The 20008-nt window shown below is 37.0% G+C and overlaps 2 protein-coding genes across 5 annotated transcripts; both read left to right on the plus strand.

Annotated features, from left to right (window-relative positions):
- Positions 1-4089: 4089 nt before the first annotated feature.
- Positions 4090-6820, plus strand: LOC141428031 (protein-lysine N-methyltransferase EEF2KMT-like). Of its 4 annotated transcripts, none has more exons than XM_074087716.1 (6): positions 4090-4190; positions 4308-4532; positions 4605-4925; positions 5049-5295; positions 5570-5785; positions 6314-6820. In XM_074087716.1, the coding sequence occupies exons 2-6, from the start codon at positions 4449-4451 to the stop codon at positions 6421-6423; spliced, it is 978 nt and encodes a 325-aa protein (XP_073943817.1). In that variant the 5' UTR covers positions 4090-4190; positions 4308-4448; the 3' UTR covers positions 6424-6820. The 4 variants fall into 4 exon arrangements, with proteins under 4 accessions (XP_073943817.1, XP_073943819.1, XP_073943821.1 ...); XM_074087718.1 differs by having other exon boundaries at positions 4091-4190; positions 4351-4532; XM_074087719.1 differs by having other exon boundaries at positions 4098-4190; positions 4441-4532.
- Positions 6821-9813: 2993 nt separating this feature from the next.
- On the plus strand, positions 9814-20008 carry LOC141428036 (mitochondrial inner membrane protease ATP23 homolog). The gene is made up of 5 exons (XM_074087726.1): positions 9814-10186; positions 10290-10335; positions 10766-10847; positions 14363-14587; positions 18160-20008. The coding sequence occupies exons 1-5, from the start codon at positions 9979-9981 to the stop codon at positions 18352-18354; spliced, it is 756 nt and encodes a 251-aa protein (XP_073943827.1). The 5' UTR covers positions 9814-9978; the 3' UTR covers positions 18355-20008.

Consider the following 20008-nt stretch of genomic DNA (forward strand, 5'->3'; position numbering starts at 1 on the left):
ATAATATCCATGTCAGATAGGGCACAATTAAGCAGGAAATTGTAAAATATAGCAAATTGTATCAGGCCAGATTATCAAATCACAAATCAATTGGCAACAAAACTGAAAGGCACAGGAAGTATGCACTACAACAGACTGAAGACAAAAAAAGATAGGGCATCCAAAACCAGTAAAAAACCGTTTTACTGGTTATAAAATAGATACACATGCAGAAACACTGACACACAGGAACAATCCCCAAAAAAAATGTTAATTTGTTGTGTAACTCAAAATCTGCATATTTTCGTGGATAGCTGGCTGGTTGGTTTTGGTGGTGGTGATAGTCTATTGATTCATAGTTGATTGTACAACAAGACAAGAAAAGAAATCTAAATCCTGGTGAATGTCCAAAAATCATAAAAAAAGAGGTTAACTATAATTGTATTTTTTTCCTATTGTCCTGTACTAGACTTGAAAATTAGCAGGTATATAGGCAAAATAGCTTTAATACATGATTTTTTTTTATTAGACTGGATGTCAAATGAACAAGTGGGTCTCCTGATGGTAAGAGATCACCACCGCCCATAGACTTGCACTTAAAAGGAGTTTATAAATATTTGCCTATTTTTCTTCTGACTCAGGGGGTGGATAAGCCAGCAAAACATACTTGTGTTGAGTTTTGAACTAATAACATAACAGCACATCACCGCCGTGTGAAAACCTTGCAAGTACCTAACCTAACATAATTTTTCAAAAATGTTTTATAATTCTATTCATGAGAAAATCTTGTGATACACGACCGCATTAAAAAGAAAAACACTATGTATGCAAATTTTTGGTACTTACGAGGTTTTCACGAGGCAATTATTAATAATTTGTAATAAGTACTTACACAGTTCAAATTTGTTGTTGTTTCTTTAAAAAATATGGCTGTCCATCAGAGGACAATTTTGCCAGTGTCTAGTAGTTTTTGCCGTTGTACGGTAAAAAAATTCTAGAAAACGAAATATGAGAGGTAATGGTGGATGAACGATCAGTTCAAATTTTATTCTGAGTATTCGTGGCAGCGCCACGCGAACTTTTACAGAGAAACTAGCGTTTAGCGGTTGTTTTCTGATCAAACCTGCATCGACACAGTACTCATTTTGACGGAAATAAGTAGCATGAATTACCATAACGGCGTTAACCAAAACCGGTACATGGGTAACCGGCCTGTCACTGTATTTTAACCTATCCACATGATCCACATCGTACCAGTTTTCTGGCCCATTTGACTTGACATACAGTCACTACCAGTGTAAACAAATAAAATAACCTCACACCTAACGATCCAGTCCTGCCTGAATTAAATGAAACTATAATATTATAGTTATCTTCATCGATTTAGATGATCTTATTTACTTAAGTACAAATGAATAATTTATATTTACCTGATTTCACCTTTCCAATCTAGAAAAAAACAAATCTTTCTTAATCTCATCGTACGTCTTTACTTATCTATGACAGTTGATAATATCGATAAATCGACAACCAGTTAGCTGTAATTTTTAAGCACACTCCATCCCTAGATTTTCACTCTTGACCACCGATCATGTGAATCGATTACTGGCTGTCAAAAGTGAGTTCCGATTATTAGGTCGTACAAAATCAGGTCGTACAATAGCAGGTTGCACAAAATTGGCACGGGGTGATAAAGCTCGACCCGTGTTCCAAGTGACATGTGATTGAATTATCAGGTCGTACAAAATCGGTCGAGCATTGTCCAGGTCGTACAATAACTACACCCATCGTATCGTAACGTATGGTCTGTTTTTTAATCCGAGATACTAAAATGAATGAAATGACGTTTCATGTGTTACCTGCAAAGTGCAAGATCTCTACTCTATAGTACTATTATATATTCTGTGGTCTAACTATGGTCTATCCCAGCTGGGCTACTCCGAAACTCGAAACTCGAAGTTCGTGTCGTGCGGTCCCTCTGACACTTATACTATTTAATACGAGAGCGAGAGGGACCGCACGACATGAACTTCGAGTTTCGAGCTTCGGAGTAGCCCTACTAAAATGACAGTCTGAAATGTCAAAAGTAAAAATAATGTGGCCAGCATAAAAGGAACAGTGCTGCTCCATGATTTCGGTTTCGTAAATAACCGATAAAATGTATATTTTACGATTAGCAAAAATAACATTATAGCATACAATATTCTACTTTCCATTTTGTAAATATAAATGCACTTTTACGATAAAGTGATAAAATCTAAGCACAGGTAAAAATAAAGTGTTCATCACTTAGTGCCAACGTAAAAAATAATACAGAGGGGCTACTAAAAAACTAGAAAAACGAAGTTCGTATGGCACCGTCCCTTTCACTCGCGTGTTAAATGAGATAAGCGTCAGCGGGACGGCAACATACGGGGTTCGAGTTTTGCATTTCGTAGTTCCCTAACTAGCTAGCAGGGCTATTACGAAATTCGAAAGTCGAAGTTCGTGTCGTTCCGTTCTCCTGACACTACTATTTAGTGCGGGGGTGGGAGGGGCGTTGCGGTACGAGCTTTGATTTTCGAATTCCGGAGTAGGCCCTCAGATATCACACAACGTCATTGTTCATGTTTTTCGTATTGAAGTGGTATTCAACCGATTTTCGTACTTTACTCGTATTGTCATCGTTTTCTCGTGTTATTGTTGCTGTTGACGTTATTTGTTAAATTTGTTGAGATAGACTTTTTATTTGTTAATTTTGTTTGGTCGTGTTTTTGTTTGATTAAACATGGACTCTGAGTAGCCAAGTACTTCGTCGCATAGAAAAAATTCTTTCGCCTCGGAAAAAACGGAAACGTCAACCTCTTAGCAAAGCCGACAAGTGTATGGTTGTAAATACATACAAATATGTATACACAGAGGCTAAACAATGAAATTGAAACTTAAACATCAACATCTATACTAACAAGGCGAAATATCTCGAACACGGTCGCATTTTTATTAGACCTATTTTACCTTTTCTAGAATGTCCTAAGTACCCTACATTTTAGTACATCACGGATCCGTTCATATCTTAATATTTTACGACATACATACATAGGTACCTACAAAATCTTTCGGTGATAACCGGTTGCGGCACATCACTATTTATGAGACGCAAAAAACAGGTAACACATGAAACGTCATTTTAGTATCTCGAATTATGGGACAGACCATAATTCATGTGTTACCTGTTTTTTGCGTTTCATAAATAGTTATGTGACGCAACCGGTTATCACCGAAAGATTTTGTAGGTACCTAAGTTATATGAACGGATCTGTGACGTACTAACATGTAGGTCACTTAGGACATTCTAGAAAACGTAAAATCGGTCTAATAAAAATTAGACTGTTTTGGAGATATTTGTACTTTTTATAGATGTTGATACTTATTCAAGTTTCAATTTCATTCTAAGTACGATCCCCCTCAATGCTTACCATAAAAACACACATACCATAGCACGAAAAAACGCACTGAGCACATCCGATCATAATACGAGTAAAATGACGAATGTCTATCAAATACGAAAAACATGATGACGTTTTGAAATTGTGTGATATCTGTAGGGCTACTACGAAATTCGCAAATCGAATATCGCATCGCATTGTCCTTCCCACTCTCGCATGAAATAATATTAGCGTCAGCGGGACGGCACGAGTGGCACGACACGAACCTCGACTCTCAAACCGCGCAGTAGCCCTACTGGGCCCTACTGTACTGCGAAATGCAAAACTCGAACCTCGTATGTTGCCATTCCGCTGACGCCTATCTCATTACGCGTAGTACGAATACGCAAGTAAAAGGGACGGCGCGACACGCACTTATTTTTCCAAGTTTTGTAATAGCCCCTCTGTGTTATGATTTTTTACGTTGGCACTAAGTGATGAACACTGTATTCTTACCTGTGCTTAGATTTTATCACTTTATCGTAAAAGTGCATTTTTATTTTCAAAATAGAAAGTAGAATATTGAATGCTTTAATGTTATTTTTGCTATAATAAAATATAGGTTTTACCGATTATTTACAATTATATCGGAAACCGAAATCATGGAGCAGCACTGTTCGTTTTATGCTGGCCACATTATTTTTATATTTGACATTTCAGTCAGACTGTCTTTTTTTTAGTTAGTTTTATAGTTTATAGTTTTTAGATACTATCTAGCAAAGACTACAGGGGTGACACTCTTTCCCGGTTCGGATAACACCGACATGGAAATACCGGCTCTGTTTTTAGTATACTCGCCCATAGAAACTGACAGGAGCTTCTATGGGTGTGTAGACGAAAAACAGGGTCGGTATTTCAATCCAGGTATTATCCGGGCCGGGAAAGTGTGTCACCCGACTAGTACTAGTATATCTAGGTTATAGAAATAGACCATATGCAAAGTCTGCGAGTGCGAATAAATTAAAATTATTGTAGTTGAGCTTGTCTTTGTTTGTAGTACTTAAAATGTCTTTGGTAGATAAAACAAATAAAGTTGTCTTTGATTTGGTGAAATGCTATTTAAAAGGATCTTTAACTTTTCATTTAGAAGTAAGTAAAAGTTTTAATAGTTATCATTGAAATTGATGAATATTTACTTTATTGATTTTCTTTATATTCCAGCCTGAAGAAGCAAAAGTAATGTGTTGGGACAATCAACAAGCTTTTGTGAATGCAACTATCCATAATCAATTATTACAAAATTATCCTGTTAACAATGAGTTTTCCAAACTTTTCTTTAAGAAACTAATTGATTGCATCGAATCTTACCATGAAATTCATGATGATTTTTATACTTTTCTGTGTTTTCTAATGAACAAAAAAAGCTTAAACACTTTTTGTCATCGTCATTACGTTCTTAATAATGATACTCGCAATATTATAACAATTATGGAAACAAATAATATGGTTGTCAACGGGACCACTGGAATGCGAACCTGGGAGGTAACATAAATAGTAGGTCTATTACAATTTTATTTATCAAGTGAAAGAAGTTCGAAACAGAATACCTATTTGATGAGACAAAAGTATTTCTAAGTTATTTCAGTATTTTTTTTAAATTTTCAGGCCGCATTGACGTTAGCTGATTGGGCTCTTAGTAACAAAGATGTCTTTGCTCATAAAAAAGTGGTTGAACTTGGTTCCGGTGTAGGATTCACTGGCATCACTATTGCTAAAGAATGTAACCTTGAATCAATTGTGTTAACAGACTGTCACAATGATGTATTGAAAACTATTAAGAGAAACATTAAAATTAATTTACCTAAATTAAATAACAGTGATGATGCTCAACCAAATGCTGTGTCAAATATAGGTAACTTTTTTATTTCTGATGATTTAACAAAAAGGACTTAATTAACCGATAAGACACCTCCATCAATATGGTATTTGACAACTGTTGAATTTGCCATATCCTGTATATTATTATAAAAATATAGATACAAAGACAATGTTTAGCGAAGAAAAAAATGAATTTGGTTGAAAATTGGTTTTTTGAAATATCTTTATATCAGTCTCTTTCTGTAACGCTTTTCTCTATGCAGCAAGTATCAAATAATTGAATAAATTGCTGTCTTGTTTATTTACAGATGTTATGATGTTAGATTGGAATGATGCAGAAGACCTTAAAAATAATTTAGTGCCTGATATTCTTATTGGTGCTGACATAGTATATGATCCTTCGATTTTACAACCCCTATGTAATGTTATAAAAAGTTTTTTTGATAAAAATGATTTGCTTGAAGTATATATTGCTAGTATGATACGCAATGTGGATACTTTTAATAGTTTTCTAGAAGCATTAGGTAAGTATTATAATCATTATAATTAAAATGAGCCGGATTACTAATACCAATTATGTAAAATTTCACTAAAGATGTAATAGTACATTGTATCCTAAGGGCGGCAAATATTGTAATACGAAAGAGATTATTAGAAGCTCGAAGTTGAAGAGGGTTTTAATGAGTCGATGTTCGTAATTCTAGTACCGCCCGTGCGACATACAATGTTTTTCATCACATTTGTGAGTAAAATTGTATATTTGTAAAAGAAAAACTAATATTTATACAAAAAATGCCGATACCGCCCTGGCTGCACTCGCAGGCATAGCGCCAGCATCTCGCTGCCGTCCCCCTCCACAGCATGTGCGTATGGGCAATGACTCATTTAACCAACCTTGGGTTTCATGACAAGAACTAAAGGTCGAGGGTTTTATTCGGGGGGTTGCAACCAAGGTAAACTGCATGTTACAACTGTTTACGAGCAAGTGCGATGACAAATATTACTTACTGATGACATATTGTTTGTTATCTAACTTATTTTTTTTTTTTCAGAATATAATGAATTCAAATATTTCAAGCTTGCACAAGAAAACTGTGTGTTTATTGAATGGGATCATAATAACAAACAAAGATGTACATTAAAAATAATAAAAAATAAATAAGATTTTCCATAACAATATAAGTATTTTGTTTATTTGATTTTTTTATTATTTTTTACACACTGGCCCCGTCTCATCTCCACCGAACATCAATAAGGGCAGCAGCAGCAGCAGAAATGGCAGAAACTGCCAAAGCAGGAAAATACAGTGGTCTCGGTGCCGAATATGATTTTGTACCTTTCGGCGTCGAGACCCTTGGTCCGTGGGGCCCTGGCGCTTTGAGTCTCTTCAAAGATCTATCAAAGAGACTCAAGAGATACCACAGGAGACCGAAGAGCTGGCAGTTTCCTCGCTCAACGCATCTATTATAGTTTTAGCTTCTTTAATTTTGTTGTACCTACCTAATATACCTTTTTTATGTTTATTTATTATAAATGTTATTAAACGCTATTAAAACGTTTATTTGGTTGTCCGTTAAAACTTGTCACAGAAAAACGAAACAATAGTACATTATGTCTTAAGGGCGGTAAATAAGGAATTACGAACGAGAGTCTATTAGAAGCCCTAAGTCTTCTAACTGAGGGCTTTAATGAGTCGATGTTCGTAATTCTAGTACCGCCCGTGCGACATACAATGTTTTTCATCACATTTGCGAGTAAATTTTTATATTTCTAAAAGACAAAATACATAATTGTTCCAAATATTGGCGATACCTTAGGCTGTGTTCTTGGCAGCGCCGCCCTCCCCTCCCCCTCCCTCAGCATGCGCCGCAACGTGCGTGTGCATGTGGTCCATGTAGTCCTGCAGCAGGAGCGCGCTCACGGCGCAGCGCCATCAGTACGGGCATTGTCTCATTTACCGACCTTGGGCTTCATGACAAGAAAATGTTTACGCGCAATGACTCATTTACCGACCACGGGTTTCATGACAAGCACATTAAGGTCGAGGATTTTATTTGGAGGGTTACAACCAAGGTAGCCTGCATGTTATGATACTGTTTACGAGCAAGTGTGATGAAAAAATCTAAGTAGGTATGCACCGCTACGCGACTATTTTCTATGAGGCAAAATATACGGTTATGATTTTATTGATCACCTAATAAATGCGTTTTCGGTGACCTAATAAATAACTTTTTCTCAAACATGCTCGGAAATGTAATAAAGTACTCTGTGATGTATGCGTTAATGTCACGAAATGAAGACATGAAGTTTCTCATTTATGGCTCCCTACCACCTCCCTACATAACTTCTTGGCCTAGGCCATGAAGTATGTATGAAAATCCATTATTGTCCGCTGCTCTAACTTTTTAAATTTGCGTACTAACATTAAACTGACAAAGGAGAAATTACAAACAGCCAACCACCACTATGTAAGCATTTGCGATACTGCGATGCGATGCGACGCGACGCAATGCGATGCGACGCGCCGCGACGATGGATGGATGGATGGATGGAAGGACGGATTGACGGACGGATGGATGGACGGACGGACGGACGGGCGGATGGACGGATGGACGGACGGACGGATGGATGCATGGACGGATGGATGGATGGATGGATGAAGTATTTCCTCACATTGTTTGAGAAAAGTACTATACAAGCCTCGGCCAGAACAGGGATTGCTGGACTCGTTTTATCCGGCCTCGTCTACGACTCGGCCGTCTACCCCGAACTCGTCCATCAATCCCTTACTTCATGGCCTCTGCAGTAATGTACTATTGTTCCAAAAATAGTAGATCTGTCACCTTAATTTGACTCGCCAAATAATATTCAAATGGTTAAGTACCTAAATAGTATTAAAAAATTACTCTGAAATAATATTGATCATCAAATAATTATATGGGGTTCCAAAATAAAAGATGTGTCACTAAAACTGAATCACCAAACAATGTAGAAATGGCTTCCTAAAAATAATTAAATAATAATATCTTCTGACAAATGATACCAATTGACCCAGCCCCAAACTAAGCAAAGTTTGTTCTATGTGTGCTAAACAACGGGTAAACATACATACATATATACTTTTCATCACACTTGCTCGTAAACAGTGTCGAAACATGTAGGCTACCTTGGTTGCAACCCCCCCAAATAAAACCCTCGATCGTAATGTGCTTTTCATGAAACCCGTGGTTGGTAAATGAGTCATTGCGCGTACAAATTTTCTTGTCGTGAATCCCAAGGTCGGTAAATGAATCAGTGCCCGTACTGATGTTGCTGCGCGCTCCTGCTGCAGGACCACATGCACACGCACGTTGCGGCGCATGCTGCGGGAGGGGGAGAGGGGGAGGGCGGCGCTACCAAGAGCGCAGCCTAAGGTATCGCCAATATTTGGAACAATTATGTATTTTTTCTTTTAGAAATATAAAAATTTACTCGCAAATGTGATAAAACATTGTATGTCGCACGGGCGGTACTAGAATTACGAACATCGACTCTTTAAAGCCCTCAGTCTTCGACTTCGGGCTTCTAATAGACTCTCGTTCGTAATTCCTTATTTACCGCCCTTAAGACACAATGTACTATTACAAACATCCGAGACTCAAGTACCTACTAAGTACAAACATTTATATTCATCAAACAAGTATAAGCAAAAAATGTTCGGTTCTGCACTTCGTCGACCGCTGCCGCGGCACGCTCGCTTCGATCGCTCGGCTCGCTCACTAAGGGTCGCAGTTCTACCTAACACTCGCTTCGCTCGTCGTCGTAGGTACTTAACCTGCCTAGATGGCTATTATAATAAAAGTACTCTGTGCTAGGTGGAATAGGTAGAAGCATCGAATTATGGAACTGATCACAGGTCTATTATTTTGGTGATCGAATTTTGATGATCACACGGGTGACACTCTTTCCCGGCCCGGATAATACCGGGATGGAAATACCGACCCTGTTTTTCGTGTTAATGCAAATAGAAGCTCCTGTCAGTTGCTATGGGCGTCTACACAAAAAACAGGACCGGTATTTCCATGTCGGTGTTGTCCGGGCCGGGAAAAAGTGTCACCCGATCAAACTATAATTTAGGATACAGGTTTAAATTAGTCCAAAGAGTATTGTAATGTATAGGAATTAGTCTGATGACTCATACTTACGTCTACTTGCAGGCTTTTTAATCTAGGTTTAAGTGGTCTTAAGTTCTGTCAGATCCATACAAGAACTGTCAATTTAAGCCTTAAATCGAGATTTAAAAAAGCCTACAAGACGTCCTTAGAGACAGATTTGATTAATTTGATGACCAACATACTTATTAAAATTTCTTAGGGATAGATGGATAGATATAGATATAATAATTAGGGTAAGTATCGCAGTTTACTGACAAATCTAAATGACAGAAAATAAAATATAGCCCCACTAACTTTGAGTATTTATCTAGAATTTATACACGACGACAAGATGGCATTGACTTAGGGGCTTTTGTCTGTCCTAAAAGCGATTAACAATAAAAAAACATTGATTTGACGTTTTCTGCTTGTCACTCTGTTACTTCACTCCTCAGGGTCTTAGGATCTGTCAAAATCATATGAATTTGAATGTGTGAAATCAAAATCATTGAATGAAAGAAGCTGTAGTGCTGAAATAAAATATCAATGACGAAAACTTCTTGAATTTACATCATAAAACAAAAATGACGGAAAATAAAACTAACACGGAATCTAGCGCGAATCCAACTTCGACTGGGCCGAAAAAAGAAGAAGCATGGGGTTATGATTTGTATCCCGAAAGGCGCGGGACTTTTTCACCTAAAATCGGCAATATTCTTATTGGTAAAGAAGGCAAAGAAAATGTTGAGAAATTAAAATGCGAACAGAATGTTGTCGAATGTGTTAAAACGAGTAAGTCTCAACAAGTGTCAATTTTAAGTTATTCCATTTAACTTTGTAGATTGGAGATACTCATGTACTTAATATACTTAATACGTTTCAAATTTGATTTCAGGTCCTATTGTTAAGCTTATGATGAAAGCGCTAAAGAGTTCGGGATGGTTTGTTTATTTTTATTACTATAAAATCTTATTGTTTAATTAAGCTTCTTGTTATTTACTGTATGTACCTAACCTATGGAAGGTGGATGGAAGAAGTAAAATTAGGTATATAGTTAATAATAGTAATTCAATATGTTGTCTGGCTAACAAGGGATAATGTGGATTACTCAATCCAGTCTATACATTTGATTTTAAAATCGATATACTTTCATATCAAGTTTATTTCTTTTTAATAATTTTGTCATCCAGTCGAATGACTTACATTTGACTAAGTTTGATTTGGGTTATAAGATAGCTTATAAGAGAAGAAGCGCGTCTTCTCCTTTTTAGAGTTCCAAACCGGAAGAGTCCAAACAGAGCCCTATACAGCAGTTGTTCGAGGGTTAGAGTACTTGGTTACACAGATAAAGATGGTTGTCTTTTTTTTCAGCACCATTGATATTCGACGACATTTTTCATGTGAAGTCTGTGATTACTCTGTCAGTGGGGGCTATGACCCAGAACTCAATCAGGTATTGATCAAATTGGAATTATTGCGCAACTATTTATTCCTTTTAAGGCAAAAATTAAGCATAAACCTTATTGATAATCAAAGGAAGTGGTAATTTTGTTTATTTTTGTTTATTTTGTGATTATACCCCAGGACTTTTGGGGCACGAATGATTTGCTAAAGAGTAGACATTAATAGATAGGTTATTGTGACAAAATATCATATTATGCCTAATGAATAATTACCTCACTGCAAATTGTAAACTATACTAGTATTTTAGGTTTAGTACCAAGGCTTATGTTATGAGATAATAATAAAAAACGTTAATTAATTACCTGCAATAAATTTAGTAGTTGATTTAGTTGTGATTTTCGAAATAAATTATTACTTAATATCTTTTCTAAATTTGGAACAGTTAAGCAGCGGTGTCTAGCTGTAAATATCTATTTTAACCTACTGAATGTTTTTTCTACGTCGGCAGTTGTAATCAGGGTGCGAAAAAATCCGATTTTTATAATAAAAAACAAAAATCGGTTTTTTTTATATTTATCGATATATATCTGATATATATCCAAATAATATATTTTTTTATTTGTGTGCATAAAAAAACCATTTAACAAGCCTTTCATCACTATAATAGTAACATTAAAACATTAAAGTTCTATTTAGCATCCGCAACGGAACATCTGTTTTTGTATGTAAGCAACGGGTTATTAGAACAGCTTCTATTAAACTAATATGCCATCTTTACAATACCAGCAAATTATGCAAATCTATCGGCAATTTACAAACAACAAATAATATAACTTGGCTACCGATAAATATATTATCTTCAAAATTGATGATTTGGCGACTAATATTGTAAGTCAGCTACTTTATTTATTTTTGAGCTTCAATATTTGTCTACTAATTTAATCAAAATCAACCCCCAATAAAGAGCATCGTAAATAAATCACTTAGCAAATAAATCGTCTTCTTTTTTAATGAAAATTAGCAACACGCTGCGCGGGAATGAGAGCGCGCACGCGCCGTAACCGGCCGGCCCGCCAATGAGCGTGCTGCATTCACAATACCGCAACGAGTCGCATGTATTTGTTCACAAATAGACAAGATTTACAAGTGCTCGTATTCTTTGACAAAAATACACTCATTGCATAATAGGTTCGTTCGTTACCTTTTGAACCTCAGAGTAGAAAATAGAAGCCCCGCCATAGCGGGGCTTCGTCAACTTTCTGGCGGGCCGCTTTTGCCTTGATACACAACACAACACTGAAGAAATGATAGGTTCGGTCGTTGCCTTTTGTACCTCAAAGCAGAAAATAGAAACCCCGCCGTAGCGGGGCGGAGCGGAGGCAGCGGAGCGGAGGCAGCGCAGTGGAGGCAGCGGAGTAAAGCGGAGACAGCGGAGCGGAGCGGAGTACCACGGAGCAGAGGCATTGGAGTGGAGGCAGCGGAGCAGAGGCAGTAGAGCGGCGCGGAGGTAGTGGAATGGAGCGGAGGCAGCAGAGTAAAGCAGAGATAGTGGATTGGAGTGGAGTACCACGGAGCAGAGGCAGCGGCACTGCCTCCGCTTTACTTCTCTGCCTCCGCTCCGTTACCTCCGCTCCGCTGCCTCCGCTCCGTTGTTACCTCCGTTCCGCCCCATGTTCCGCTCCGCTCCGTTGCCTCCACTCCGTTCCTCCGCGCCGCGCCGTTTTACGTTCACGTCACGACGCCGTATATCTCCACGACGCGGCACCGTACCGCGACGTGCGCCGCGTCGTTTTACGTCTACGACGCCGTATAACGTGCACGGCGCGGCACCGTGCCGCGACGGCCACCGCGCCGTTGTACGTTCACGACGCCGTATAACCTACCTATTTATTAGACGCTTAAAATTAGTCGCTGATTTATTAATTCAGAAGACAAATAAATAAATTTGAAGGCAAAAATTACGTTTTAAAGAAGCTGCGTTAATTACAACTCCTAATTTTATTAATGATTCCACCTAACTGGTAAACAGAATTCGGCAATTTAAATCAATTTGTATTTTGTGTTCCGGCAAAAAGAACAAGCACTACACTACAATTCGTTCTATTTTGACAGGTTATTCAACTTTTTAGGGTTCCGTACCCAAAGGGTAAAAACGGGACCTTATTACTAAGACTCCACTGTCCGTCGGTCAGTCTGTCTGTCACGAGAATTGTAATAATAATAATAAATAATAAATATTATGGGACACTTTGACACCAATTGACCTAGTCCCAAACTAAGCAAAGCTTGTACTAATAGTTAGACAGTTGAAATTATCACAGATGATGTATTTCTGTGGCCGCTATAAAAACGAATATTAAAAACAGAATAAAATAAATATTATATTCGACGACCAGATGGCCTAGTGGTTAGAGAACCTGACTACGAAGCTTGAGGTCCCAGGTTCGATTCCCGTGTCGGGGCAGATATTTGTATGAAAAATACGAATGTTTGTTCTCGGGTCTTGGGTGTTTATTTAAGTATGTATCTATATCGATATAATTATATTTATCCGTTGTTTTTTTCTAATTGATTACTTATTCATTAGGTAGAAACCAGCTAGAGTGCACTCTATTTTTTACCCGACTGCGAAGGAGGGTTATGTGTTTGACGCGTATGTAGGTATGTATGTATGTATGTCTATTCCTATGTCATCTCGTAACTACTCAAAGGCTTAACCGATTTTGATAAATGATACGTCATTGGTTTCGTCTTAATGACGCGAGTGACAATGGGTAAATACATTTAATTCTTAAAAAAATCAAAATGGCGGATTTTTGGCGCCAGATTGTAAGTTTTCAAAAAATGATTTTTATTCAAACCTATCAAGTGGGTATCAAATGAAAGCTAATAATTAGCCCATTCTAAAGATATATGGGTTATAACCGTTAAAATATACCATTTTCGCAAAAATGTGTGAAATAAAACAATAAATTTAAAGAATCAAAAAACCCACTGCCTTAAAAATACTGAAAAGAAGAAAAAAGTCTAGTGGGCTAGAACTTTGTTAAGTAGCTAACTTAAAGTTCAATAGTCGGGACCCATTTAAACCGTGGCGCTCAAAAATTCTTACCTATTGGGTCCCGATTGTGTTGACTTTATGTTAGCTTCTTAATAAAGTTCTAGCCCACTAGACTAGTTTTCTTCATTTTAGTATTTTTAAGGCAGTCGGGTTTTTTGATTTTTTATTAACTCGATACCTACTCTTTGGCTAATGTCAATCATCCGTGCCCCGAAAGTTCCGGGTATGGTGATGATAAGTAATATGTATACAAAAATTCAAGACAATCTGATTATGATAAGTGGATGAAATCTGATTTCCAACATTTAATTAAAACAAACAAAAAATTTTTTTTCATTTCCAGGTTTTTATTCAAAAGCTACAAACTCTCTGTTGTTGTATTTTATGGTAACACCATTGTAAAAAACTAGGTACAATACCAGAATATCAGCATGTCTGAATATACTATAACAACTAAATTTGCGGTCACATTAAATAATATTTTCATAATTTCTTGTCTCTAGATTGTTGTGTGCCAGAATGTGAGCACACGGAAAGGCATGGTGCAGGGAGTCCTCGTGCACGAAATGATCCACATGTTTGACTACTGCCGCAACGAGTTGGACTTTAAGAACATGGAACACCTAGCATGCTCCGAGATCCGAGCAGCTAACCTCACCCATTGCTCATTCACCAGCGCCTGGTCCCAGGGCGACGCTTCCTGGTCGAAGATCAAAAAAGCTCACCAGGTTAGGCACCTGCATTAATTTTTAACCGACTTCAAAAAAGGAGGAGGTTCTATGTTCCAATGTTTGTATTTTTTTTTTATGTATGGTCACCGATTACTTAGTCAATTGTGGACCGATTTTCAAAATTCTTTCTTTATTCGAAAGAGTACTCTTCTGAGGTGGTCCCATTGTCACCAAGTCAAGACCTGATGATGGGATCTTACGGAAATCGAAGGCAAACCTCAAAATTTATAGGCACACCTATGGCGATTTTGGCATTTTTAGCACTAAGACAAGCCTTTACATTCAAAGTATCACTTGGTAAACTGGACCTGATGAAGAAGACCGTAGATGGCCAATGGAACTCCTCAATGCTAAGTAATGTTCGCGCGTCTATAAACGATCATGATTACTTAACCTAGATAAGCGACTAAGAAACTTTAAGTTAATGATTCTTTCGAACTGATCTGATGCTGAAGCCGGAAGGTAGGCAACGGAACTCTGTTATAAAACAACGTAACTAACAAGGAAGGGTACCCAACTGTCCGACTCCGATTTGATTTATTTTGATATATGATATAGAGTAGTCTAAAATAACGGACACGTATTTTTATTTTGGCTGCCCAAACTCAACCTGTTTGGAGAAAATGTCCTTCAATACTGAAAATTGACCAAACCTTCTAATTTCTGTTGAGAGATTTGTTCAAGAAAATTGATAATTAATTACTGGTTTCGGTATATGTTGGAGAATATAAAAAAAGAATGGAGGCGTGTTTTGTCATTTCACCACAAACTCATATTTTATATAAAAAAAAACACGTCAAAGTTTCAACTTTTCGTCGCTTCACTCACTTCCCTTTGGTTATTTTTTGGCTAGAAAACTTTTTAATCCATGATCCATGGTCCGGAAAAAAAACAATAAAAAAAAACATTTGGCGGTTCGATCTATTATTTAAAAAAACTGAACTTTTTTTTTATTGTACTTAAAACTTCTGTTATTGAATTTTCACGGCCATGTTCAGGCGCAAGGCCTTACCAGGAGGCCACCGCCGACGCGGATCTCCGCAAGCTCGCCGTGAACATGGTTCCCGTTCTGTATTTTTTTGTAATAATTATAGACGCATTTGGCATAATTTCAGAATACTGAAAAAAATTATTATATATATAAAAAATATATATAAATAGATGAAATATTAGTTCCTTATATACCTACCGTGTGTGGCCTATAACAGGGGCAAATAATTAAAACGTAGATCGTACTCATCAAACTCAACAACATTACTTCAGCAACTTTAAAAAATAATTCGTTTTTTAATTTTTATTACACTTTTTAAAGTTTATTTGAAGAAGCAATGTAAACCAAAATGTGATATTTGTAGCGTGACAGGCGACGTCAGTTGGGTTCTAGGATGGCGTACATTGAATTTACGATTGTTTGTCAGAAAAAAAAAACAAAAGTTAAGTTTTGATTTTAGATAAGTGGGACCATGATGATCCAATTACCAGTGATCTATAGAGCCTCTGTTTTTAATATTATCCCCGGTTCTGGGCCACACATTGTATGTGAGATGAAGATTTGCACGCACTCACAGTACATGTCGTATGCACCATAATCAATTTTATTATAAATTTAAATGTTAAAAAAACGCGATAGCCCTAGAAGACTTGTCCCAAGCTACTAAGAACGGCGAACTCGGCGAAGTATGCAGCTGGGGCTCCCCTCACCCGCGTCTCACCCCTCACGCCCCGCACGATTGCTCTGTCTAGACGTCTCCGTCGGATTACGGAAACTTGTTATACTGTGCTCATAGTATGTAGGTGAAGTAGACGACTATTGTTCCACTCCTATTCTCTAACTAACTAATTTGGCTCAGGGACCCAAAGAGGGTCTTGGCCTCCGAAACGAAAGCATGCCATCTGTACCGATCGTGCGCAGCCTCTTGCCAGTCGTCGACTTGGAGACGTCGCAGATCCGCCTGGACACTGTCCTCCCAGCGGTACCTGGGTCGCCCAACCGGGCGGCGAGGGCGACCAGCCGGTCGTCCCACGTACGCTCTTTTGGCAGCCCGATCCTCTCCCATTCATAGTAGGTGACCGAACCAGCGAAGTTTGTGTGATTTTGTTACGCCGATAATTTTGGGTTCAGCCACCAGCTCCTGGATCTCTCTGTTTTCACGGATCCTCCACGTGCCGTCGTCTCTCTTGACAGGTCCCAGGATCTTACGCAAGACCTTCGTTTCCGCTACAAGGAGTTGATATTCCTCTTTTTGTGTTAGTGTCCAGGTCTCACAGCCTTACATAAGGACAGGTCTTACGACAGTTTTATAGATCCTTAACTTTGTATTCCTGCTGAGAAGCCTGGACACCAACACCTTGTGGAGGGCTGCACTGCACCTCAGGGTGTTTTGAATGCGGATAATGTATATCTCCTCCTCTCTGGTGTTAGTGTCGGTTATGGTGCATCCAAGATATCGAAATTTGTCAACTCCTATTCTCTATTCTCGAAAATCTATAATTCGTGTCTTTTAACTAGACGTCTAATCACTTTTTTTCACCAAAATTCACTTGATTTCAATATTTAATTTTCATTTGAAAAATCTTTGTCAAAACTTTATTTCTTGAATAAAACTCGTGTATAATCTGTAGTACCATAGACTAGCGTAGAGATGCTGGAAAATGTGACTTTAAAAAAAACGATTAGTACTCGATTGAATAAGCGATTATTATTTATTTACCTTAAAATTAAAAAATAGTTACTGCTTTTATAATTGAATAAACAGTCTTTGGAATTAAATCAAGTATTGTAAATAATAAAATAAAATAAAATACTTTGATCTATTCAATTAATAAATTAATAGATTTGCTGAACAGATTAATTACTTTGCAATAAGGTTCTAGGTGTTCGGGTTAATGGAGTCTTTGTTTACCCTATCTATAAATTGGATTGACATTTAAACCATAGTTCCTATTAAATGAATGTTGCTAAAGTCAAACTTTCAAGTTGACAGACATGTCTATTGGCATTATTGTATTATGGCATGAAAGCCATGAAACGATTATCAACTTTCGGGTGGTAGACCACATATTTGGCTGATGGTACATCAGAGATTCTCAACCATGTTCTATCCTAATAGATTCAGCTGTTTCATTTATATGTTTTTCACAACAAGTTTGAATGTTTTTTTTCTAAGTCAATGGTTTTATTTCACCATCAATCAACTTTCATTATTTATTAAACCGCAATAAACCGAGTGAGTGTTGCCAGACTTTTTATTGAAAGTTTTTGAGCGAAAAAAAGCGGGATTCTTTCGTTGAAAGCGGGACATAGTAACAAAACGTATATAATCGGTACTTTTTAATTACTTGTCTTTTTATTGAGTTTTAAATTGTTTACATGACAATAGATAACAAAAATAGTTATAGCAAATGCATTTTAATAAAAATAAGTTACTTTGACAATAATTGTTTGATCGATCCCCGAAAAGCGGAACTGAGCCTGTCCTTTTTTATTTTGATTTAAAAATCGACCTGTCCCGCCAAAGTTGGGACAACTGGCAATGCTGAGTGAGTTATTTATTCAAGTTCTTTTTCAGGATTGCGTGAAAACCAAAGCCTTGTACTCTGTACTAGCAGTCAGACAGATCGGGAAGGCTGAAGCTGTAGATATAATCGAGAAGGTCTTCCCAAAATGCTACGCTGATTTAGAGCCCATCGGCAGGCGCATAAGGAGAAACTCTGAAGATATGACCCGGGTCCTAAGAGATGCTTCATACTATGGGTATGACTAACAAGACACACAATTATGGTGATAGTGTATATAATAATGTAGATATATTATGTAGATATTTATCATAACAGTTGATATTCAGTGCTATGAATAAAACTTGTTTTGAATTTAAAATAATGTCTTTTATTTAATTATTTTCATTATTTACAGAACATTATGAATAAAGTTTAAAAGTAATATTGACTAAGAATTCAAATTACTATTTAATACTGCCTTTTCACACGATTCAATTATTATACTTGAAAGTGTGAGTAACGAGAGTATCATAGAAAAGGCACACGTCTATGTGCTAACAAAGTTCTTTTTTTAAGATGTGCAACAAAGACATACATTTCGACAGGACTGTGACTCCACCTTGTATTAAATATTGCTTTGTGTTGTATAAAGTTCAATCGTGTATATAAAACTTAACGAAATTGGAATAACCATTTTAGATAGGTACCTATATCCGGAAGTAGATATTCCAATTTAGTGAAATTTTATATACAGCGAGGTTGAGTGAATCAAAGACCTGTCGATTTTTTGACCAGCATATAAATGGTGAACACTGGTTATGTTGTAGGAGTCTTTTGATAAACCTCTTTAAATAAAGCCGTCCTTTCCTGGTAAGCTTCACTCTAATAACCGTCAATAAACATTTTTTGGCAATGACCACGGGGGCGGCAATTTGTGCAACCTGACGTTCAAACGGATCACTTCTTACATCTAACGTTTCAGTGACGTATCATATATTGGAAATGACAGCTTGTTTTTTTAAGCGATTTAAAGGAATAGGAGGTTATCTATTCGGTTGTATTTTTTAGATTGTTACCTCAAAACTCAGTCATTTACTTATGAATCGATTTGAAAAAAAAAATCGTTTGTATAAGAATACTCCAATTAGTTCCCATAGGCACGAAATCAGGATTGGATGATTGGATCCTAAGGAAATCGAGGGAACTCTACCCTATGGTATTTTAGATATATTTACTTAGTACTAACTCGTGCATTTGCTCTTGAACATCATCATTTGGTGAAGTAGAACTAATGATAAAGACAAGTGAAGACCACAGTTGACCATCGGAGTTAGGTACTACTCAATAACAAGTATTTCATGGGATTAATTTTATTTATTTTAACACAGTTGCTAAGAAATTTATGCTCCTCGTAATGCATATGGTGAAATGGAACGGGTGGTGAAGCACCAGGACTCTTCAATAATGAACGTCTCTGCATCGGAAAAAGCAATCTTTTGTAAAAGGTGATGAGCAGTTGACATGAACTATTGTATCCTATATTATTCACACTAAAAATCATGAAAAAAAATTATAGCAAAAATCAACGAAAAACTTTCAATAATGGTGGTTTATTTGAGTGTAGCTGCCAGAAAAATAAAGACTGTACCTATTGTTTGGGCGATACAGGAAAGAAGAAAGTATGAAGAGGGATGAGGAAACTGTCATTTACATTATGTGAGCCATAGACCACAGACTTGATTTTGCATAATACTGACCATCTCCAAATAATAATGTATTTGAACATTTTTGAATATATAAATCTAATTTTACGACTGCTTACTAGTGGAAAGTGATCCCTGGACATTTTAATTTTGCATTGTTCCCGCACCATTTCATAACAGACGTTGGCATGATAATTTAGAGCTGTTCACAATCAAA

Source organism: Choristoneura fumiferana, chromosome 5 (genome assembly GCF_025370935.1).
Source record: "Choristoneura fumiferana chromosome 5, NRCan_CFum_1, whole genome shotgun sequence".
Taxonomy (NCBI): domain Eukaryota; kingdom Metazoa; phylum Arthropoda; class Insecta; order Lepidoptera; family Tortricidae; genus Choristoneura; species Choristoneura fumiferana.

Coding starts and splice junctions, on each gene's coding strand:
- LOC141428036 (XM_074087726.1), top strand. CDS start 9,979: ATGACGGAAAATAAAACTAACACGGAATCTAGCGCGAATCCAACTTCG. Junction 10,848..14,362: donor ATGACCCAGAACTCAATCAG/GTATTGATCAAA, acceptor TCTTGTCTCTAG/ATTGTTGTGTGCCAGAATGT. Junction 14,588..18,159: donor AGATCAAAAAAGCTCACCAG/GTTAGGCACCTG, acceptor GTTCTTTTTCAG/GATTGCGTGAAAACCAAAGC.
- LOC141428031 (XM_074087716.1), top strand. CDS start 4,449: ATGTCTTTGGTAGATAAAACAAATAAAGTTGTCTTTGATTTGGTGAAA. Junction 4,533..4,604: donor CTTTAACTTTTCATTTAGAA/GTAAGTAAAAGT, acceptor TTTATATTCCAG/CCTGAAGAAGCAAAAGTAAT. Junction 4,926..5,048: donor CTGGAATGCGAACCTGGGAG/GTAACATAAATA, acceptor TTAAATTTTCAG/GCCGCATTGACGTTAGCTGA.